Source organism: Vespula pensylvanica, chromosome 2 (genome assembly GCF_014466175.1).
Source record: "Vespula pensylvanica isolate Volc-1 chromosome 2, ASM1446617v1, whole genome shotgun sequence".
In the NCBI taxonomy this organism is placed as follows: Eukaryota; Metazoa; Arthropoda; class Insecta; order Hymenoptera; family Vespidae; genus Vespula; species Vespula pensylvanica.
In genome coordinates, this window is record NC_057686.1 from 14,542,559 (window position 1) to 14,568,232 (window position 25,674).

Here is a 25,674-nt window from a genome sequence, read left to right on the forward strand (position 1 = left end):
TTTAGTCTACCTCATGAATGCTACAATTTAATAATTTTTCTTTGATAAGAAACAGGTTTTTCTCTTAAAAAGAGAAAGAGAGAAAGAGAAAGAGGGAGAGAGTGGGAGGGAGTAAATGTACTGAAATGTAAAATATAAAATTAATATATGTTCGTACGAATGAGGAAGAGAAAGTGATATGGACATTGATCTTCTTCCCATAAAGGATTCAAAGAACGGAGATACTAGAACGATGTTTATAACAACGACAATGTCAATATAACAACAAAAATAAAACAACAACGTGATATTCGAATGATGAAAGGATCAATCCTTTGATACTCTCTAAGGTATAAAGTACGTATCAATGAAGAGTACGTGAATACATATATAGGATAAAGCAAAGAGGCCGCAAGGGTAAACAGAGGACGATGAAAAAGGGCGGTAACCTTTGAAAAGTGGCGCCACCGGCGATGCTTGTATTGAAAGAAGGAGAAAGGGAGGGAGAGAGGGAAGAGAGGTAGAAAGGTAGGGAATAGGTGTGCAGGGTAGTGCGAGTTGTGGGCCACGTGGGGCCTTTGGCTGCATCCACCCAATTCCGCTACTTGAACGGGGTGGAAACGGCTATATTTACTCTCCACCTGCGGATTTTCTCGTGCATACACGGAACAGCACTCTACGGCGATACGCAGGTCTCCGGCGCGTTTGTTCTTCCTACTGATAGTTTCATCGAATTCATTGAAACTGAACTTTAACGTGCTATCGACTATCCTATACATCGTTCGTTACTCTTAAAATAATTTTTTTTCTTTGACCTAAATAAAACATTTAATTTTGTATTGATCGATTTAAAGAGTAACCTTTAAATGTTTTTCGTTAAGATTTACAAAATAAAATAATCACGATTCTACGCAATTTCGATAATCTTGGAATCATTAAAAAAAATTCATTTTATTGATAGCGTAAAGTAAAAGATAATGAGATAGGTAAACGTATGTAATTAAACATGCACGATACATTTGTACATCTTTTGACAGAAATTCCGGGCATTGTGAAAATTCTAATCCTCCGTTTCTTCGTTTGAATTTCAGAGAAAAGTATCAACGTACGTCAGTAGATAATGTTTCTATCCTAGAAGCAAGTAATAAAACACATAATAAGGAAAATTTGGTTGAACGAAGAAAATAGTTCTACCCCAGTGGCATTTCTTTTCGCAATGTACCTCGAAATATTAAAAGGAATAAGGAGTAGATCGTTGGACAAAAATAAAGAAAAAGGAAAAAAAGGGTGGAGAAAAAGAAGGGTGATGCGTTTCTGCTTTCACGTGAGTGGTGTTTGGTGTAACGCACGAGTAATTCCATGCCGTTGCGAAAGGGAACAGAGAGGAAGGAGGAAAAAAGGGAGTCGATTCTTCCGCAAGAGGTTCAAAGGTTATCTACGCACACTTCTTTTTTTTTCCTTTTCTTACTCTCCCCGTGCGCATGTTTACTCGGCAGAAGCAGCCAGTCAGCATCCAAAGCCGTTCTCGTTCGCATACGCGCTCTTCTTCCTTTCTTTCTTTCTTTCTTCGTCATATGACTTTCTCTCTTTCTGTCTCTCTCTTTTTCTCTCTCTTTCTCTCTCCTTCTCTCCCTTTCGCTCTCTCAAGTCTCTCGACGAAAAGCAAAGAGAGCTCGAAACGAGAAGGTCACGGTTCCTATCGTTGGTAACGTCGAAGAATAGGCTTTTGATGTAATGCGTGCGTGCTTGGCTAACTCAACGAAGGATCGTGTTTCCATCAGTGGCCGCTTTTCCGCCACCCTGAAAGCTTCGTAGCCATTAAGGTTTACCTTGGAAACGATGCGATCGATTACCATCCTCCTCTTCCCACGTTTTCGTAATTTAATTCGTCACTTTTGTCTGCCATTTTTGAATATTTTAAGTATCTGCTATCGTAAGACTATCAACGTGTTTATGATTGTAAATACGAAGAAAAATTGTTTAATGTTCGATAAATCTAATATATGTTTATATAAAAAAAAATTATTTTTATCACGGTAATTAATACATTGAACAATAATTGTACCGTCGTTGATAATTAACATTTAGTCGTTCAATTTTGTATTATATTGAATTTGTAAGTGCAGGTAGTTTTCCTTTATCATAGTCATTGAATGTGGCTCTTCTCGTTACCACAATTCCAAGTTGGTTCTCTTATTAAATTAATAGTAATAGACAGATCGTGTCTATATAATTGTAGATTTAAGCTCGGTGAAGTAAGGTTGATATAATGTGGTGAGCTAGACGAAATGAATTCTACGAGTAAGCAAAAGCGTAATTGAAGAGTGGTTAGGCGTGAAAGGGTAGTGAAATTTCGAGGAAACTTTGTAAAATCGGAAAGGGAACACCGAATACAAGTTTAACGATCTACGTTCAGAAGCAAAGGTAATTCTATAGTTTATACATTTATATATGTATATGTATAAACGGCAAACAAGATAAAGTAAAATGGATCGTATTTTACTTTATGAAAAGCTTTAACAGAGTTCTCTCGCAAACGCGAAACAATCGACCATGAAACCAAACCACAACTCGATGTAATGTTTTATTTTAATTATCGCCGTATCGTAATGGAAACGGAATTCTTTTTTTATTTATTTATTTATCTTCTTTTTTTATTTTATAACAAATAAACGGTTTGAATTGAATCGATCACGCGCACAGAAGCTCATTTTTCGAATTTAATTTCGATTGTTTTTCTTTCTTTTTGTTTTTATTTATTTATTTTTTTTTTAATAACGTGAAAACGTTACGAAATGATTTCTTGAAATGATACGATTAATTAATATGTTAAAAAATTGTAGAAATTGTAATCTAGTCGATCGATGTGCTTGTCGAATTTGATAGTAGCCAATTAGAAAATGTAGAATGGCGATGTATCTCGTTTTAACAATTGGAAATAACAATTCGTGGTGCGTTGCATGCTCGTTCGATGTGAAGGCATCGAATTTCAAACGGCGGTTGTCCCACAATATATATATATATATATATATATATATATATACACACACACACACTTTGGTATAACGTTAACCCGATACGCGAAGTATCGGAACTGCTGTCAAGTTTCAGCGACAGACGCGACCACGATGTTACCCGAAACTTCAATTCTTCTACGAGTCAGACAAATTTTCTTTGCAAACGTGAACATAATTTATAAGTTAGTTCTACGTATTCTCATTTTTTTTTCCTTTTATAATAAATACAATGATATTTCTGACATTATCAGATCTCACGATAATGGTAATAATGATCATAAAATTGTCATCGATCATATTGATATCATAAAAATATCCTATAATAAGATTTGCGTAGGTAATCAGTTTAGAAAAGAGATTGAGATTATTTTGGGTAGATTCATTCGCGAAATCGAATTTTCAGATTGCCAGAAGAGATAGATGGCTTTGGAGGATCCATGACAACGGTGCGTAGCTTAGCTCTCCATTGAACGCGAGATTAGTTTTCGTGCACTCGTTTTCTGCCTCAAGGGAATCTTCCCGATGCTTCCAGAGAATTTCACGAGCGAGGAATATCGAAAAAGCAGATGTAAAGTTGGATCCGATCCGGAGATGAGAGAACGCATTCGCGTGCGTCGTGTATGAAATGAATTCCACTTGAAACTGCATTTTTTCACGAAAAAACTTTTGAATATCTTTCTGAAACATTATCGTTAGTGTTAATCAAAGACGATGCGTATAGAATTCTTTGAATTAATTGTACATCGTTTTATTATTATTATTATTATTATTATTATTAAGAGTGATTGAGTTTAAAAGAAAAGTAAAATCTTTATATTTTGTTTTTTTTGTTGTTCAATGACTCTACGTATAGTTAAAATAAATTTTATACAAATTATTTTATGTAGATTTATTGAGAATTAAGAACAATGATATATTTAATCATATTTCATTCTATTATTTATCAATTTATCGAAAGAATATTTTTTCTTTCTATAACGTGTTATCATTCGATGAGACATATTGACATTGAGAGGGAAGAGAGAAACGACTTCTCAACACGAGTATAAGGGGATCTTTATTACCGAAGAAGTTCTCGTTGGAATTGTCGAGCGTGTATATATTTTTCTTTATCCCTCTTATTCGTTTTTGTTTCCTTCCCCTTAAACGTTGAACATTCGAAGGGATAACGAGAGACGTTCTCATCGGTCCAACCGTGTATATAGATCCGGTTGATCGTTATGACGATTGTCACTACCTTATACTTGCTCGTCTTTGTGTCACGTTTGTGTCCGTTCTTTCCTTTTTCTTTCTACATTTTCTTGTTAACCGGTTGTATATATAAATATATACTCGATCAATCGTAATAACAAGATCGTCTAGTATTGCGTATGTCATATAACTAGTCTCTCAATTTGATTCGTCCATTTAGTTTTATTTTTTATCACATAAAATGCATGTAAATAAATTTAAAACATTTACAACGGGGCCGTTCCATTTATTACAATCACGCTTTAATATCATCAAACGAATAAAAGGCGAAAGTTATAAGAAACATTTCTATGTATCTATTGTCTGGCGATTTTTACGAGTCCTTTTATGACTTCATTTGCAACTACTACATATATGTATCTCCATTGTACGATGTTGTTATATAATTTAATATAAATATTTATATGTTACCATACGTTTCGCCTTTTGATCGTGTTAGAGTTCGCAAACAATTTTGTAATACACTCTACAACCAAGAAATAATTTCTATGCGTTTTGAAGACGAATGTAGTCATATTTGATTGGTCAAGTGTACGTTAGAGATTCGTGGGATCAAGCGAAGCGTGTAATCTTTCACAGCTTTTGGTCGCGAACACAACGCATTCGAGTTACGAGAATGCTTTATTTGATTTACGATGCTCGCTCTTGAAGGCACGTAAGCAACTTTCATTCATCGAAGCAGGTCAGTGTTGTGAAACTTAACCTAAAGTACTAGGCAATCCGAAGTTTAGCTGTGCTTTCTACCTTCTCCAAGTCCCATTGCAACAAGTTTCCATTTGCTTTAATCATTTTATGTGGGCATCTAACGTTCCGTGATATAATCGAAAACTTTCTCTCCGACACTATAGTCTCTAATTATTAACTGTATCCTTTGTTTATTCAAACGATATTTTTAATTATTTTTGATAGCTTCCAAAAATATCGAATAGCTTAATAATTCTATTAACTTTCATGCTTTCGTATTTATGCAATCGTACTATATACAAATCATGTAGATTATATTAATCGTCCGATACTCAAGACTTTATTTAAAATAAGCGTAAGACATCGATATGAAATTAATCCACAATCAATGCTTATTATTCTGTGCGAGACACCGAGAATAATTTGCACCGTGAATGATTCGGTATTCGATAAAAAATAACAAATACGTTGGCTCAAGGAAAGAAAGCAGAAAATTTAAAAGCATGTATGACTCAACAAGTCGGTGAATTATTAATCGAGTCTGAAATCGAGTTTTCTTCGATCGTTCGAATTGTGAAGTAATTTGCACGAAGAAAAGAATCGCTGCGGTGGTACGAAATGTGTCTATCCGGTGTAAAAATTTACAAGAGCGATCAAAGAAGATCGCGATCAACGATCAACCTATTCTTAAAGATGCGAGTAACAAGTAATAGGTGCAATTTATGGTTTTTGCGTGATGATGAATCGCCACGTTTCCGTCGACGTCGAATCATTATCATCATCGTTATAATCATAATCATTATCGTCATCATCATGATCATCATCATGATCATCATCATCATCATCATCATCATCATCATTATCGTCATCATCATCACTATCGTCATCATCATCATCGTCATCATCATTATTATTATTATTATTATTGTTATTATTATTATTATTATTATCGTCTTTAGTATCATCTTTAGAATCGACGATGAAGACGACGAAAGACACGGATGCGAAGGACGGTAGCAACGATGCGATCGCGTCGTCATCGTTAATCAGAGATGCTGGAAATTGCGAGCGCGGCAAATCGCGGTTGAAGCGTAATTTCAGCTATCTGTATAAATCACAGTCGCAATAATTTACCGTAATTACTATCAATCGTTGGTTATTTCGACATTGTACCCGACGTATCCACGCTCATTCTAACATTTTTTATGTCCATCACCTTTAACCTTCGTTCCATTCGATTTTGCATTTCGCTCGGTACATTTTACACGGTCATTCTAACATTTAGTAATTTAATTTTTTTATTTATGCATTTATCTACTTTATCGATAGTATTTATATACTATATGTCTGGTTGAATCAATCATCTTTTCCTATATATATATATGTACATCTGAAAAGATACATTACATACTATAGATGTTTATTGAATTCATATTGATAGTCTCGACAAATTTTGTCAAACATAAAATATCAATTTCCATTAAAAAAAAAGTTTGTTATGGCCTCCATATTTTGATAACAATTCCTTTTATGAAATAGTTGCAATAAATGTTATGATACATTTAACTCTAAATACCTAGCTAAATTTTTATTTGAAACATTTATTGTTTATAAAACCAACGGAATCGGATATATTTGGCCATATCTGTTAAAAAGAAATACCTATATAATATATATATATATATATATATATATATATATATATATCATCTACAAATATATATGTATATTGAAATTCTTAGAAGATTTAAGAAAATAAGATAATTAGAATAAAAATGAAAGATTTTCGTCTATATCGAGAATACTTTTATTATCCTTTAGTACGAATGTTTGTACAGGATACATATTTCTGAAAATGAAGATTTATAGGTTGCTTGTAATAGCAACGGCATACGAGTGTCTCACAAAATACGACTATACAAGGCGATATCGATATTAGGGGGGCGAGAATCACGTGTGTTGGTCGCGATGTGTTCAATGCGTTACGGTTACAACGCAGGACGTTATATATCTCCTATCGGTTACTGTCGTTATTGAGAGCTACGATAATCCCCCGAGGCGCGTATGTGCTACTCGAAACGCAAATACGTTTTGTTATATTCATCCTATAGTGCGAAAATTAATGGACCGAATACGAAAATAAATCCGATATATTTACCTCAATTAATCGATTTCACATTAATTATAATATAACATATTATTTAAGATATTATATAGAGAGTAAATTATTAGTCAAAAGAAAGACGACGATTGGATTTATATATCGTTTTATTGTTATTAATACAAAAGCTTTAATCCGTGTGTTTATAATTTCTCAAAATTTGTTCAAATCAAATGAAATTTTTTAAATAATTGCACAATTTTTAAACTAATTGCTTTACAATCGAACAAAAAGTTGAGGCTATTTAATTTCCGGAAATGTTAGTTATATGCCATAGGGCTATAAGGCTTTAAACGCGTGAAATAAAAAGAGAGAGACTAAGAGAGAGAGAAAGTCGGTGTACGAGCAAAGTGGAATTGTAAAGTTGGTTACACAAGAAACGCATTGATTGAGTGATTTGTGATTTGAGTTGAGTTCCGTGGTCTGTGTTTTATATATATCGATGGTGCGATGGTAACTTTCTAGAGATTCAGCGTCCCGGGATTGAATTTAGCCCGTGAAGAAAAATTTGATTTCGTAAATTCTAGCGGTTCTCTATTTTATATCTTAAACAGATCTTTATATTTTCTCAAAAAATCGACGATATAGCCTGGCCAGTGGAAAAATTGTTATTTCACATTTCGAATTACAAAATGTCACATATGATTTAAATTAATGCGAATGGTTGATATGATATATCGCTTCGACCAAGAAAAAGCACAAAAATGTGTTTCTAAACTTTAAATTGTCAGTGATATGCTTGACAGGGGAATATGTTAGTATTTAATATTTATTATATTTTAATTTCGAACATGACACATAATATATAATTCACGTATAGGGCAATATGATATATCATTCTGTATAGCGTTGGAGAATGATTTATAATTTGTTTTTGTTTTACGACAGAGTAAGGTGTTTATTTTTTAATTACATTCTCTTTTTCCTTTTTTAACATAATTGAAATCGAAGCGAGAAAAGAGAAGAAATTCGTTTAGATCCGAGTATGTCGAGTGTTCTTACCTTTTACGACCATAAAAAAGCTCGTCCAAAGTATTTTGTTGGTCGGCGGGAAGATCGAGGGTTGGGTACGTAAGGATTTTTTCAGGTAGAAAATTACAGCGAGAGCTTAAGAGAAGCTCTCGAAATAAAACATTAATTCGGCGGATCGATGCGTTCTCTACGGTCCGTAAACCGTCGAAAGAGAGAAAGAGAGAGAGAGAGAGAGAGAGAGAGAGAGAGAGAGAGAGAGAGAGAGAGAGTAAGAGGGTTGAGGATGGATTTCGGAGTAGACTGTGAAACGGGAAGTAGGAGGAAGGGATAGAAAGGTACGTGCGTCGAACCAACTTGGAAATATTACCAGGTTTGGATGCGCTAAGGATTATGTGCCCTCCCAATTAAAGTCCCGGAAATAATAAAAAGGAGAACGGAGCCTAAATTATTCACGTTTCGTTTCAACCGTGGTCTAACCGAAATTACTTGCCGATGAGCTTCGCTAAAAAATCGAAGAGAAAGGAAACTGGATCATTGTATATCTGTTGGCGAGAAAAAAGAATTAAAAAAAAAAGAATAGAAAACAGGTTTTGTACCACCTAAAACATGGAGGGTGAACGTTTCATCGATCCCACTTCTCGTTTGCGAGTTTTTCAAGAGCTCTTTATTGATACCTTGGGATCGATGAGACAAGATCGATCTTAAAAATCTATTACAAACGAACGATTTTCAAAATTTTACGAATTAGAAACAATTTTGTCGTAGCAATGCTACGTTTATGGCAAGAAAGATCACGATCAAAAAACGACGGAAGAGTCAATCGATTTCGCGTATAAACGGAAAATCACAAACGCGTTAAATTAATAGTCGTTAAATTGGTAAAGTCGAGGCGAGTTCGATGCCAGCGAACAAAGTTAAAATCCGATTCGTCTCGTCGGTAAAACTCGACGAAACGGATTAGCAATGAAGCGTTACGTGGCGTCGCGACGATGGCCTGTATTACCTTAGTCGTAAAGCAAGAGGAAAGCTTTGACTAAAGAGAGAAAAAGAGAAAGAGAAAGAAAGAGAGAGAAAGAAAGAGAGAGAGAGAGAAAGAGAGAGAGGAGAGAGAGAGAGACAGAAAGAAAGAAAGAGAGAAAGAGAGAAGAAGAGGGTGGTCGACGGTGTCCTTTTTTGGGACTTTAAGCACCATAAACCAAGGTGATGTAGTGTCGTAGACACCATTGACAAAGATACGACGCCCATGGGGCTGGAAAAGCTATAAGCGAGTGCTCAGCCGCAGGCTCTCCTTGATTTCTCCTCTTTCTCTCTCTCTCTCTCTCTCTCTCTCTCTCTCTCTCTCCTTTTCTCTCTCTCTCTCTTTCTCTCTCTCCTTTTCTCTCTCTCTCTCTCTCTCTCTCTCTCTCTCTCTCTCTCTCTTTCACCCTTTCGTCGCAATTTCTAGTGAGCGTTCGAAGGAACAAGCCTCCTCTGGGGTACTTCGATCTTTAACCTCACGCCTGAAAGAGTCGTCGAACGATAGAGATCTTTGGAACACAACCCGCTCACTTCCCTCGTTATCCCTTGCGAATAACACCTAGAAAATCCTTCGTGACATAGAGCAAGATTCTAGAGACTATGGATACTTCAGAGTTCAAGTATATTTCTCCGACTCTCTTTCCCTTTCTCTCCCTTTCTTACGCACACACATACATACACACACATTGCACCTATTACGATATCTTCCAATTTATAGTCGGTCACTGTGAAAATGTTATCGACTATCGAGCTCGTGCTTCATTTTGTCGCGTACTTTCCTGGAAGTATTCCAACTGAAACCGAAACTTACATCGCGTAGATACTAATCCCTTGATCTAACGCGTGTTATAATTCTTGGAGAAAACCGAGCTTATCTCTGTACAAATGTAATAAATGTATAATCTTTCAAGAATCGTCGTTCGAATAAATAATTGTGATTTATTTTTTTACGTCTAAATGTTTAGACATTTAAATAGATACAACACACGGACGAAGTTACAATATTTCCGATATTACAAACATTATATCGTGTAATTAACGAGCGTCGATTGTATTATAATAATTATTACGATTAGCATTATTATTATTATCTTTTTTTTCGTTTTTTATATATATATATAAAAAAGACAAATATAACAACAAAAACAATGTATGTATGTATATGAATTCGGAATCGTTGCGTTGATAAAAGTCTAAGGGATACATCCAAGATTCTCGAGAACGATGTGCATTAGGGATCGAAGGAGACGCGAGTGGAGTGTGCATTAGAGGGTGATTGAGAGGGAAACGCGAGTATAAGAAGAGGGTTTCCACGGGAATAAAACAGTACGAGACGAAGGGATAGCGTTCATTGACACACGGGTATAGGACGCGTGCCGGTAGTCTCCTTCATCGTTTGGAGTTCTTAGCGGAGTGCTTGCTACGAAAAGGGGTTGAAAAAGGGAGCAAGATAGAGAGAAGGAGAAAAAGAGAGAGAGAGAGAGAGAGAGAGAGAGGAAGATAGAACCAAAGAGCGTATACACGCGTGTAAAGAGAAACTCCAAACTCGCGAGGGAACGAAAGGCATGCTTTCGACAAAGTCGCCGAGCGAAGCCAAATTTTCTGCGTTCTTGACTCCGGAGTTCGATAATCTTCGTGACACTTTGTGCGCTTTCCACCCTTTTAAGTCGACCTTAAGATCTTTGAGAACGAAGCTTGAACTCTTTTGATGTCAACGGTCACGGTTAAATGTCGTTTCGAACGTGACTGCTCTTCTTCTCTCTTTTTCTTTAACTCTGTTTTTCAATCTTCATTTATACGTTACAAGCTTTCTCTCTTTTTCTCTCTCTCTCTTTCTTTTTATCTTGTATTCTCGTTCTTAGCTCGATGTTCAAAGCAATGTAAGTACGTGGATAAGCGAGTGTAGATACATATTAGGTTAAAGCTTTCGAAGCTTGCACTCTCTCTCTCTCTCTCTCTCTCTCTCTCTCTCTCTCTCTTTTTCTTTTCCTTCCAGCGTCGTTATATACGTCGTTCGTAGTATATGCGAGATAAAGCATAAAGGAACGAACGTAACGAGATTCAAAGTACGTAGCGTGAAACGAAGTACGTGATAAAGTGTGCGAGTAAGTAAGTAGGTATGTGTGTGTGTGTATGTGTGTGTGTGTCTAGGGGAATAGAAAATTTCTCGAAGAATTATAGATCAGCACATTTTCTTAATATTAATTTTAAATGATTCATCTTAATTTAATATCGCGTATAGTTGATCATATTACGTAGTTACATACGTACATGCTATTTTCTTATCTCGAATAGAATTGAGGTATGTCTGTCTATCGTTGAACAGTTCTTGTTCTTTGGAAAATTTCTTTTTAAAGTAATATGCCGCAATTTGTCGGAACTCGTAAACTCTCTATTAGAGTTTTATTAAATGAAAAAAGAAATGGAAACCGGGATGCAATTTCTCGTTTAAGTGATGAAGCCCCGACAATTTCACTCGGTCTCTTTCCATCTCGTTTTGCTCGTCGAGAAGTAATCAAGCAAAATATAGAATGTTTAATCGTTCTAGTTGACGAACGCGTACCAAGTGGTAAGGGGTAGTCGGCTCGTTGCAATCAAGGTTAGAGACGTCACGTTGGATTAAAGGATGCGACACGAGACAAAGGGTGTAGGACTGAAGGTTACGAATATGAGAAAGAGAGAGAGAGAGAGAGAGAGAGAGAGAGAGAGAGAGAGACGGAAGGACTTTAATCCCTACGCAGGATTTCGACGGGTTTAAAGTGTCCGGAGACATGGGACCAACGAAAAGCTCACCTGGTGGCAACAATTTCAACGCTATGCGGGCTTATACGATTAACTCGTTCCAGACATTCTAAGTTCATGGTTAAATGATGATAATAATAATAATCATTTATAGGGATCTTTAGAAAAAACCAATAATTGTTGATAACCAATAATCGTCGATAAAAAATTATTCATCTATCTTTCATTTTGCTTATGTTCTTTAATCGCTGATATCTACTAGTATACGTTTTGATGAGAGATATTTTGTTAGTTATATCGAATATTGTAATTATTGTAATTTATTCTAACGAATACTTTTCGGGTATATGTATATATCTATTTTTTTTTTTATTTTTTTTTAACGAGGATATATGTAACATTTAAAATTTCTCTAAGATACAAACGCTCATTGATCGCCAACGAAAGAAAATCTTTGTAAGTAAAAGTGAGCGACTATCTTTCATCGTACACATCGAGAACGAGAGATGATTCAACGAAGAAAGAGAAAAGCCGAGAAAAGGAGAAGCATTTACTATGGTACGGAGCACTCGGATGGAAAAATCGAAACATTAGAGGAGAACTTTTTTCGCGAGTTTTCTCATTACCACCGCCATGTTTTTTGCTTCACGCGCTTCTTTTCCTTTTTCTTCTCATCCTTCGACGTTCTTCCAGTTCTACGAAGCGAACAAAAGAAATCGACCGACTTCTTCCTCTGCTTCTTCTTCTTCTTCTTCTTTTCGGTTCATTTGCATGAGCCTCGGTCTTTCTTCGGAGTTGGGTGTAAAAAGTAAAAAGTAAAAAAAGAAAAGAAAAAGAGAAAAAGAAGAAGAGAAAAGAAAAAAAAGAAAGAAAAGAAAAAAGAAAAAAGAAAAAAGAGGCAAGTAAACCGAAGGTACGGCGACCGACTTTCATTACTTACTAGTCAGAACGACGTACAACACATACCAACGAGATGTGTTCTTAAAAAGAATATCGCGTGACTTTTCGCACGAAGCTTCTCTTTTCCTTTTCCTTTTTCTTGTCCTTTTCCTTTTTTCTTCTTTTTTCATTTTCTTTTCCTTTTTTTTCTTTTGCTTTTTCTTTCTTTCACCTTGAATGTTAACTCGTCGTTCGTATTTTTCATTTCTTTTTTACCATTAACAAGATTCCTCTTGTTATTGGGAAAACGCAACATCCGTGAGAATCTCTACGAGCGTATCTAAGAACGTTAAAACGATCCAGGCTTTGCTCGAATTCAAGATGAAGAAGAAAGCAAGAAGAGATAGAGAAACTCTCGATGGCTGTCCGCAGCACATGCTAGTAGACGAACGTTCAAGTTTCTAGGTGATTGTGGAAAAGCTTCTTCGTTTGTTACATCGAGCTCTTTCGGTTTGCTGCTTCCACATCTCTTTTTTCGCTTCCTATCTCTTTCTCTTTTTCTCTCCCTCTTTCTATCTCTCTCATTTTTTCGTTTTTCCTTTTTTTTCTTTTTTCTTTCTTCTTTCTTTCTTTCTTTCTTTCTTTCTTTCTTTCTTTCTTTCTCTAGCCCTCTCCTCTTCGCAGGTCGTTAACTCCAAAGTTCTGGCAAACTGGTGCACGGCACCTTTTCAACAAACCGTTTGTATGTTCGCGACGAAGAGAAAACGCGAGAGAGAAAAATTTAGCGTTATTAGTGCGATTTTGTACGTACTCTTTTTTTTTTTTTTTTTAATTTTTGTTTTCATTTCTTTTTTCCTTATTTCTTATCTTTCTCATTTTTCTTCTCCTTTATTTCCTTCGTCGCAAAATCATAAACTTTTATTCTAAGAACGCCTAGCAGAAAATGAAAAAAAGGAGGTACCTTTCATCTAACAGTTTATATCGAATTTAATTTTCTTTTCTTCCGTGTTGTAGGTACACGCGCAAAAAAAAAAAGAAAACATTGCGAGCTTTTATGGAGAGCAATCATTTTTCTTTTTCATTCTCTCTCTCTTTTTTCGTTCTTTCCGTTTTCAAATTTTATGATTTCGATAGTTACCAAAAAACGCGTGAATTTTTCTTCGGCCAGACGAGACGAAAATCGTACAATAAAAGTGTGCTTTCTTTTCGTTTTGGCATTGCAATTAATTGAAGCTGTCGCCACGTGAAATAATTACGAAACTCGACTGGTACGTTGATGGAAGGGAAAAAGACAGAAAGACAGAGAGAACATGAGAGAAAAAGAGGAACATGAGGAAAAGAGAGAAAGAGAGAGAAGAACGCGACAGTACTCGGTACACGAAAAGTACTCTCGACGAGGGAAAACTCGACGATGACGACCACGACGGCCTCGTGACCCTGAGTCGTGGACGGGTCAACTAGCCACCCGGTACTCGTGCGAATTTACTTCGTTCTTTATTCTTCTACGTTATGTCGCGTCGTGTTGCTACGTTTTTTTCGTTGCTTCCGTGTCCGAAGTGGCAATTTCAGGATTTTTTTTTTCTTTATTCTTCAATAATTCTAAAAGACGATGTTTCTTTCACGCGTTGCAGTTTTAACTGCAATAGGAAACGTAGAAATATCAGAAACGAGTATTAAAAGTTTTGTAGATTAATCCCGTACAAAAATAATATAAATATATCATTTTAAAATGAACTAAAAATTACATTACACAATTACAATTACACTTGTCAATATATATTTAAATATCTTTGATATTAATTTCATACCAATCATATGTTTAGGATTGTAATTAAATTCGATAAATTCAAATCGATGTATTCACATATGTGTGCATATATTACCGATTAAAATTTATTTTTATATACGATAATAATAATGATAATATATAGAAAATCTTTTCTATTTTTGAATTACACATATGTACGTATAAAATGCAGAACGGTGATATCACTTATACGATATGAATATATTTGGTTCTTCCCCTCTTTCGGCACTTTTCGTATTGATCTACCACGGCAATTCCATGACGTTCTTTTGTCGTTCCCGTTGCATTTCCACGCGCACCCGTCTATTCGAGGTAATTTCGTGATTTTGTAATTGTTCTCGTTCACGGAAGTAAAACGTTCAGTGGCATTTATGTACAGTTGGCGGGCCGACCGAAGTTGGCCACAAGCATCTTTGTGCGAACAATTGAAACAATTGTACGGACGTATAGTGACTCTAATGAATGCCGGCAATAGGAAACACGATGAGTTGGAGAGAGGATAGAAAAGAAAGAAAGAGAGAAAGAGAGAGAGAGAGAGAGAGAGAGAGAGAGAGAGAGAGAGAGAGAGAGAGAGAGAGAGAGGACCAGTAAAGGTACCTCTGAAAAGGGAGAGTAGAGAAAAGAGATAGCTTTAAGCGAAAAACATCCGACTTGTAATTCGAACGGGCTTACCGCTCTTATTATTAAGAATTTTATCATTATTATTGCTCTACCCTCCACTATCATTATCCTATTCTTAATAGGATAAAATCCGGGAGAAAACGTAACGGCATTTATGGCCGGCTGCTTTCTATTGTAATGCGGAAAACTTTTCGCTATGGTTCTCAGTATCTTTCGAGAATTTTTACGATGAATTTACATAATTACGTTTTCTCTTCGTCGTTTCCTTGCCCTTTCCTAATACTCTCTCTCTCTCTCTCTCTCTCTCTCTCTGTTTTCTTTTCTTAAGATTTATCAACAAGAATAAATTTCGTTGGTAGTCTAGTACCCATACTCTTCCACTCGTTTCTCCTTTTTCTAACGTGATAAACCAATAGAAAGAAATCGAATACGAATTAGGATAGGCGAGGGTTCGATCTTTATGAGAGTTACACACGTACGTCACTTACGGCTGAGTTTCCTGTCATGGATATAACGCGTAACAGGTGGCACGAAACCGTCGGCTTTCGCACGAAAAAGTCTCATTCGGTTATATTAGAAAAGTTATTCTCTGAAACGCAGAAAGAAATTGGATCGACCAATGTCCAATTGCTGTGGACCGTAAAGCTGACTCGCGAGCCAGTGTTTTCGCGTGAAGAATTTTCTCATTTCCTTCGCGATCCTTTTAACGTTGTCACTGGAGAGATGACAGGAGAATTTGTTTACTTAATTAAAAGACCCAGGAAGAAAAAGACTCTGTTTTGCCGGAGGATGGATAAGAGAGTTTCTCTCCTGTATATATTCAAAGAAGGTTTCCTACAATAATGAAAATTCTTGTTTTCCAGATATATATATATATATATATATTTCTTTTTTCTACTTCTCATCAACGTTCACCGATAATTAAGTTAATATACACGGCCAACGCGGTTTCATGGTATTTAAAAAGAAACGGATTCGTTCTCGTTCTAATTAGCTCATTACTACAGGTTAAATTTCACGTAATATTAATTACTTCCGCATATTTGATTTCATTGACATTGGTAGTTTTAATTTAATGAAGAAGATGGAAATACGAAATCCGATTTTTTTTTCTAAAAGAATAAAGACACCTGTCAGACGTTTTGCTGAGAAAAATTTAATGACGTTCACGATGGAGAGATACGCTAATGTGAGAAAGAGTATTCGTAGACGAGGAGAGAGAATGATAAGATAAAAAGGAATAAATAAATAGATAAATGGATAGATAGAGAGAGAGAGAGAGAAAGAGAAGTTCTATATAGAGATTTATTATTTTCTTTTTTTTTTTTACATTTTCTCTTTTTCATATTAAAATGAATATTATGGAACATGAGATATTTCAAAAAATGTACTATTTATTTCGTCGAACGATATACTATGAAAGACTCAAAAGTATTGTCTCTATTTACGGCACATTGTATTTATTGTTAAAGTATAGAAACGTTATCGGCAGTGCAAAATATACCAAAATGAAACGATAAGAAACGAACGGATTTAGCTTCTGGTTCGATCTCTTTTTCATTTTTATTCCAAATCAAAAAACACGCGAGTGTTGCTAAAGATAAAAGTATCCATAACGAAAATGTATTCGCGAGCCTTGTTTTGTATAGTTTCTAGATACGAGGAATGTTCTGTTTATTTTTTCTTTCCCTCTTTTTTTCCGTGTTCCTTTTTATTTTTTTTTTTTCCTTTTTGTTTCTTTTACTCACGCGAATGTAATCGAAACGTTTCGAACGACGAATCCATATCGATATTTGCAATTCCATAAAGCTTTTGATCTGTCGACCAAGCAAAGGAGGGATATTCCACTAATGCATCTTTCAGATTCAACAATGAAAGTGTGCTCGTGTAAATTATGTGTAAGACAATGGAAAACAAGAGGATTGTCCTTATTTTAAAGGTATCGAACGCGACACGTTTGTTTTTCCTAGGTAGGATTTCTCTAAGCTTTGGGAATATCATAGAAGCACGAAGAAAAAAAAAGAAGAATCAAGAAGGAGAAGAAGAAGAAGAAGAAGAAGAAGAAGAAGAACAGGAACAAGAACAAGAACAAGAAAGTTGGTACATGTGCCGAGGCAGAAGCTTCGTCCGGATTTCCTTCAAAAGCTTCCATCTCTTGGTAAGAAGAAAGTTTTGAGGAGGGTGATGGAGGTTTTAAGGGGAGAAGATACGAAGGAAGTAGCGAATTTCTATATTTCCAGCTCCGGCATAACCGCTGTCCACGTAATGGCCGCAACTTTTGAGCAATGTCTGTCCTTGTCTTTTGCACTCTCTCTCTCTCTCTCTCTCTCTCTCTCTCTTTCTCTTTTTCTCTTTGCTTCTGTCCTCAAACGAGAAGCATCCACTATAACTAACCAACCACTCACCTGAATTTCAAACTTTTTAAAAGATTGTCCGTCAACGTCCCGATTTTCCCACTCTCGCGAAAAAATATTAACGTAACGTAAAAAGGATTCGTTTAAAGAAAAAAAAAAGCTATTTTCAAGTATTTTCTTTTTTATGTAAAAGCCTATAACAAGTTCGTGAGATTCAGATTATAAATTCTGAAAGATATTTCGTGAAGTTCAAATAGATAACAGAAAAAAGACTAGCAACTGTTAATCTCGTGTAAGTCGAAACCTGATTAAATGTATAATAAAATTCAACATCTTTTTTCTTAGCGACAAAGAAAGAACAATTCTCTTTCTTTTATGTGTGTGTGTGTGTTTTTTTTATAAATAGACAGAGCAAGTTTATCTCATGAAAAAATAGTCTTGGAAACGAACTAGAAAAAGATTTTAAATATCGTGACTGCAGAGCTCATGAATTTTTTACAAAGTCGTCGTCTATCTATTTAAAAGCATAGCACGAGCGCCCTTTCATTTCTGCACGTTTACCACTCTGAAATTTACTCTCGCTCGAATTTAAAAGTTTTTAAAAGATTGCCTCTGTGTAAACGTCCTGCTCTTCGTACCTTCATTCGAGAAAAAAAAAAGAGAGAGAACGGTAAGTAAAAACTGTCAAGGAACGACGACATTTCGCTGCTACCTTTTTTCTTATCTTCAATTTGACCCTCGAAGACAATCGCATAGTCTGCAAAGAACGAGCTAAAGTTCGTTCTTATAGAACTTTTGTGTGTGTCCCACAAAGGAATTAATTTAATAGTATCTAATACATTATACAAAGCAGTAAGAGCAGTAAGTCATTAGCAAATAGTTTCTATCAATCTTGTCAACTAATTACTATTACTTATGTTATCTAATTTTCATACTTTCAATAAGAAATATTAAAAATATTCAATGCATCACAATCGATTCTAATTTCAACAGAATTATACTCTTTATAAAGATGAAAATACATAAAACGTACATGAAAGATATCGACTTCGACGTAACTATCATTTCGTACCATCTCCATGTTCAAGAACAAACGATATAAATTACCTATCACATCATCTTCCTATATCAAAAATTCAACTCAATCTACGATTACGTCCATGTTCACGTTAAAGGGAATTCTTGTGGCAGACAGTTCGATCATGGAGTCGGCTTAACGTTCGAAGAAATCGAAAAAAAATCGTTTTATACGTTCAAGTGTCCGTTACTTTCGAACGTTCGCGAAGCCTTGAAGAAAGGCAAGCGGTTGTGCTTTTACTCGTGCATAAAACTCAGGAGCTCGATGCTTTTGTTCCATCGTTGAGTACTGGGTTTAAAGCGGCGAAACCGTGTGGCAAAAGGGACGAAAAAGAATGGAAACGGAACAACACCATTTCCATGAAGTGAGAGGGAAGAAGGATAAAGAGCGAGAAAGAGAGAAAGAAAAAGAAAGAGAGAGAGAGAGAGAGAGAGAGAGAGAAAGGGATGAAGGGAGGAAAGAGAAGAGAAAGAAAGAGAAGCAAGGGGAATCGAAGAGAGAAATCTACGGTCCACGTCTTTCATGCGACGTGCAACGCGAGAGTCGATGCTTTCCATCCTCATCGAATTACGAACGACTCCCAGCCCTTGTTCTCTCCATTCCTTCTATCTCTCTTTTATCGAATCGACGTCACTGATATATACGACGTCATGTGTCATACGTCATTCCATAACGACCCTATGTATCGTGCATGTACAATTTATCAACGTCGAAAGTGCAACGATTTTTTTCTCATTAAAAGGTAAAGTAGCTTCGGGACCGTTTTGACATTTTTCGAAAGCTCGCGAACTCCATTCCTTCGGACATATTTTTATATTTGAGAAGGCATGATATCTATTTATTTCTTTTTTCTTGCATTTTCAAGTCATAACTTTTTTCATCTCCTTATCGATCAGTATTACCCATTTGGATATATAGAGTTATCTAATATTCACGAACGTTTTTCGTACCTACTTCAAATCGATTGGGCAAAGGAGAAATAATTGAATAATTCAGATTTTAGGTAGGAGCAACAACGAAATAGTTTTAGGTACCGTTAAGTGCGGAAACCCTCCTTAACTAAAGTTGCCTCCGGGAATTTCTTTCCTTCTCGTTTTGAGTCGACGTTCGACATGAAAAGACTTCTTAAACTTTGATACCACCTCCGTGTCCGGAAGCAATGTTTACTCGCTTCGGAATAGTAGCAGAAGGTTTTCGAAGGTTGTGCAATGAGAGAGTTGATCGAAGAGAGATAGAGATAGATAGATAGATAGACAGAGAGAGAAAGAGAGAGAGAGAGAGAGAGAGAGAGAGAGAGAGAGAGAAACAGAGAAGGAGATTATCAATCAAGATGACAGCGATATAGGAGAGATCCATGCCGCATTAGTCTCCGCCTCGTGGATTCACTCGTGGTGCCAATCACTGAGAAAACCGAAAGTCTCGAGAGACGTAGGGTTCGCAACCCTTGCCGAACAAGTCTCGGCATCGAAGCCGTCAACGCGACGATCCAATCTATCTTATCGACGTTTCGATTTTATAAGATTTTTATTTACGATCTTCGATGTTTATTTTAACGTTTCGTGATTTACATATTTTCTAACTTCTTTACTACAATACATTATAAATATAATTATTTTTCTATCGTATATTTCTATCGTATTATTCTTTCGTTCGAAGAAAAATATTTTATTGTATCAAATTCAATCAGAGATTTTATTGTTCGTTTTGAAATTTCATTTCAGCAATGCAAATAAATTAACGCTTTAAAGATTAACTGTTCCACTATAGAAATTAAACCCTATTAGCGAATACCTTTTTGAAAAGAGCAGAAAAATGTTTGGTATTTTTCTGTTTCCTCTTTCCTCTCTTTATTTTTCTTTTCCATATCTCACATCTCCATACAATCAATTTTTAGCATTTTTTTGGTCATATCTATCCGCCTGCTTTTCCTCTCTTTTTCTCTCTCTCTCACAATCGAATGGCTGTTAAATCGGCCGAAACATTTGATTACACGAATAATAATTACGAACGAGAGAGTGCGCACGATTAATTGCAGTCCGTAGGGAGAGACGATATTCGACGAGAATTTATCTTTGATGTTATACGCGGCACAATCGCGTGGTCCTGTTCGACGAAAGAGATTCGTTGAAACGAGAACGGAAGAGAGAAGGAGGGATCATCGAGTTTCTGTGTACGTATTATCGAGCACGGCCTATCTTCCCTCCCTAGCGTACCGTAGCAATTAGTTTAATTAATATCATCACTAAAATTAATAAGGTAAGCTTCGTGCATGTCATACAATGGCGACGTTAACCCCGTTTTTTGTATTATAACGATCGATACACGACGTTTCATAAATAGTTTCGAAATAATGCACAACAGAACATTTTGAAACGAGGAATAAATAAAAAGAAAAATGAAGAAGAAACAGAAAAGGAACAGATCTTTCAGACGGCGTTTGAAGCGTTAGCTGACCAGTAATTACGGACAGAGAAAGTCTTTTAAAAAGCTCACGTAATGCTGAAGAATTCGCAAATGAACTTCGTTTTCAAGACAGAGAGAGAGAGAGAGAGAGAGAGAAATAAAAAGAACGAACGTATGTGTATGAAAGAGAAAGATAAAGACAAGTCGCATATTCGTGCGCGTAATATCCTAGTGACAAATATATCTCAGGGGCGTAAAACGCTCGTGAAACATTCTAAAAAACTAAAAGCTGGCGTAAAAAGCACCGTGCGGTCTTCTCACTCTTTCTTTCTCTTTTCAACATATATCTATACTCCATTCGGCTTACTACGTGAAACGTGCAAAAACAGGACACATCTATGCACGTACGAGAAGGTTCGCATGTTGAATGTATTTTATATGACACTGTATATCGTCGCACGATGTTGTCCCGTTTGGAACAGGTTGGCCGAGTTTCTTTGTGTGTCGTATTTCGCGAACACGTTCAAAGATAGACAACGTCGATTTTCTCTCTCTCTGTCTCTCTCCGTCACTCTTTACACTCTGAAATCCAAGGGAAGCGACACACGAAAGCTAGCACGACAGCTATTGGCTTCCTTTTCTATCTCGTTTCTTGAACGTGTCTGCCTATCTCTGTCTCCGTCTTCGTCTTTCTCTCTCTTTTTCTCTTTTTCTTTTTTTATCATCGCAATAAAAAATTATGCTACGATCCTAAACGAATTATCATAAACACGTACGAAATCGATCGAGTTACGGTTTTCTTGTCATAAGAAATTTTCGTTGGGATCGTTTTAACGTATGTGTTAAATTTACGATCACGATTTAGATATGATGTACTTATATATTTCTGATCCGTACTCACTTTTCCATCTGGACTGCATACTTTGATCCCCGCAAGCGAGACTATCAGGAGAACAGGCGTGGACCGATCGCTGTACTGAAACAAAACGGACGACGTCATATAGGCGCTCGAAGTGTGCGTGCGAGAATTAATTAATGTATTCGATCGATTTAATTGCTCGAGATGGAATAACATCGTTTCCAACGAGAGAGTGTACCATGCAAATATGCGGAGGATCGGAGATTCGATTACCGAACGGACGCCTGTTATTCGAGGTGAAACGTATTATTCTCTGTCTTTTGTCAACTGTCTATTCAACGGCGAGCTTCTCTCTCATTGGTAGAAATTAATTTCTCTGGCGTTCGAATAAATGCCGAATTAAATATCGACTAAAATGATTACGTTCGAGTTTTTCGACTGTTTTCTGAAATAATTAAAACGTGAATCGAATTCGAAAGTCAATTTAATAAAAATCGGATAGGAGTTTTCTTCTTATCCGAGAATAAACGAAAGAATTGGAGAAAAGAAGGGAACTTCTCTACGTGATGTTCGTTTAAAATAAATAAATAAAAATAAAAAAAAGGAAGGAAGAGGAATAAAAAAGGAATTGAAAAAATAAAAAAATAAGAAGAAGAAAAAAAATACGTACCGGGCGCTCAGAGACAAAGCCACGGCGGCGTTGTTCTTCCTTCGAGTTTGCCATTGTTTGGACGTGGAGAAAGAAAAAGGGAAGATAGAGTAGAAAGAAGGGGTGACTTCTCAACGTGGGAGAAAAGGTAGTATCGTGGAAGTAGAAGCTTTTCGAGCGGTCGTCTAATTTCGAAAATTGAAAAGTTGGCAAAGTGAGCCGTGAGAATGAAAATGTTGTCGGTGTACGGTATGAAACGAAGACAAAGATAAAAAGAAAGGGAAAGAGAAAGAGTAGGATATCTATTACGTGTACGTAAATATACCTTACAATTCATTGTTTCAACATCGATCTCCTTAACATCGATGTATCTACATGAAGTATAACAAAAGATCAACGATATAATTATACCTACTTGTAACGTAAGAGTCACTTTTTTCAAATGAAAAAGTCTAATATCCTCTTCTATTTTAAAGAGAAAGGACACCCATGGTGTAGGCTCGTTGTTAGCAATGTCATAGTACGATCACGACGTTCTCCAATAAGACTGCTATTGAGCTAGAAATCGTCAGAGCGACGTTCGAGACGAAAAGAAGAGTTCTCGGCTCGTTTCGGGGGCACCCGTAGTGTGTTGCTAGCTTTGTTCACCGAGGGTGATTAAAAAATTGCTGAGTGAGTCGCGTCGGAAGGGAGAATCGACGTAGACGAAGATAGAAAGGAGTGAGGAAAGAGATGAGAAGAAAAAGAGTAAGAGAATAGAGAAGGAGAGAGATAAAAAGGGCGAAAAAGAGAGAGAGAAAGAGAAAGAGAATCATTGGTAGTACGGTTGGTGTGTACGAGCATTAAATGCATCGGTTACAACCCCGAATGGGCTCTTGACGTGATCGGAAAGCCTTCTGGATAGGACTCCGGTCGTGTACGTGCTTTCCTATCGACTATCACCTTTAAAAGATGTAACAGGATATTTCTCGAAGGTGGAAGTTAGTTATGGAATACATCGTAAAGTTCATCGTTAGAAGTAGATTAGATGTCAGGAAATCGTAAAAACAGATTTTAATGATACTGTTACTGTAATAATACAGTAACACCAGACGTTACCAAGATTATCGATGAAGATTCGTTTGGAAAATGTATCACGAAATTTCACTTTCATATAGTTTCGAATAAGTAATAGCAAGTTTGATAAACGACACAAAAGATAAGATAATATTTTTAAAATACGACGCGTTTCAATGTAATAGACATTAAACATTGTAGGGACATATTCGTAATCTTTATTACTCAACAGAGGCTAGTATTTCTGTCGAAAGATCCATGAAATAGAGATGAGCATGGTAGAATATTTTTTCTTCCAGGCAGCATCGCTAAAATTCTCTTCTTTTTCTTTTTTTTTTTTTGTTTTTGTTTTTAACTCATCCCTCAGTACGTGTCGTTCTTCTCCCTTTACCCATTTGCTTCACTGCTCACCCACATCTGCATAAACTGACACTCGCTCGATTTAGTCTTTTTTTTCTCTCTTTCTCTCTGTCTCTCTTACAGTTATCCTCTCCATTCCCTATTCCGTCTTCTCTCGCTGCAAGTGGTCGATGATTGTGCGCGTCCGGACAGGAAGACGCGGAGAATCGTCGTCGTTTCTACCTGAATCTCGTTCAACGAGAGAGTCGAACGAATTGAAATGAGAAATTAATTGGTTTGTCGTCTGCAGGCGACTGCACCGGCTCTTTACCGTTTCTCTCACTTAGGATGCCGGCGGTTCACGCGAGTTAACCGAGATACGAATTGGCTTTCTGGACGGAGAGAGATTCTTCGATGATGACTTGCAGAACTACGTTCTTTTCGTTTTTTTCCTTTCTGAAGATGTTAATCAAGCGGATAAACGATTTTGTTGATTTCAAAAGAATATAGAAAATTTATAACGAATTGTTTCGATTTTAATATAATTTTCTTTATATGTAAATCGTTTTATTAATAATAACATTCGATAAAAAAGAAAGTGTTCGTAGAAATGAATCCTTCGAGTTCGCTCAACAAATCATATGTTACATAGGGGTAGACACGAAAGTATATATTATATTCGAAGTTCGTAAAATCGTTTTATCGAAGAATCCCGTCTCATAAAATTCTTGAGAATGGATCGTAAAAGGGATGGTTACGAGCATTGTGATTATCGGTGAGTGATATGATATACAAAATATCATTCGAAGATCATTACTATCGGGGGAGTTACCAAGAGAGAATTTTAATTTAATGTGGATGGCTAAACGGCCTGCGCTATCGTTATCTACGAATTTATAAATTATTTCCATAAACTTTCTTGTAATCATTAGAAATTCTCTATATTCTTCTATATCTTTTATTAACCCTCCCTTAGAAACTTTATCGTTGTTTTGTTAATTTCGAAACTAAAACTAAACTTTTGTAAATTTCGGAACTAAACAAAAAAAATTGCTTCTTACTCAATTAACCGGTTAAACTACAACAACTAGCCAGTTTCCTACGGAATGAGCGTATAAGCGTGAGAGAAGACAAAAGTTATAATTTTCGAAACGCTCGAGCGATTCCGTGGGCACTTCTAACGAGTGCCCGTGAATTCCAAGCACCGAAAACTACGTTAACTTCGATTCGGTCGAGAATTTATCAGGCGGATTTGGTACGGCCAAGTTGGCTATTCAAATATTCTCATTCAGAGCGGAGTGCATCTGAAAATCGCATGAAAGCGGGTTTTAGGATCGAGAGAGAAAACGATTCAATGGTTGATCGGTAATTCACTGATCAACTAATGGTCGAAGGCAATCTTAAAGACCTTTGAAATCTGGAATATACCTTCCGAGCGTTCACCCTAAAGCTGCTCGTAAATTCTACTTCTGAAAAGCTCGGATCATCGAAGCGGAATGCGAGAAAATCAATTAAATGAAACGATTCTAGTCCGTATGACTTTACATCCTCGAGGCATTATCTCTTATTACAATAGGTCAACGTTTATTAATAAATCAATTTAAAACGATCCTATAATCTTTTGCTTCGTTTATAGACCCATAAGTTTGATCTAAAACGTGGGTAAAATTTCATTACTTTATTATCGATAAGATCAAAGAACGAATACTTGCTACACGTTTAAATGGAATCTAAATCAACCATCGGCGGCTAATGCATAATAGATCGTAGGCAAACAAGAGAATGAAAAAGCGAAAAAGCATACGC

The 25,674-nt window shown here is 36.2% G+C and overlaps 1 protein-coding gene across 6 annotated transcripts in view; it reads right to left on the bottom strand.

The window, feature by feature from the left end:
* Positions 1-25,674, bottom strand: part of LOC122627150 (tensin-1-like) — a 187,827-nt gene that overhangs the window by 58,829 nt on the left and 103,324 nt on the right. For 3 of the 6 annotated variants that reach the window (XM_043808052.1, XM_043808049.1, XM_043808056.1), the window contains one exon: positions 21,867-21,941. In XM_043808052.1, coding sequence (XP_043663987.1) covers positions 21,867-21,941 — 75 coding nt within the window. Of the gene's footprint in view, positions 1-21,866; positions 21,942-22,494; positions 22,659-22,888; positions 23,228-25,674 lie in introns of those variants that run through there. The other 3 variants (XM_043808051.1, XM_043808050.1, XM_043808053.1) reach the window with 2 other exon arrangements.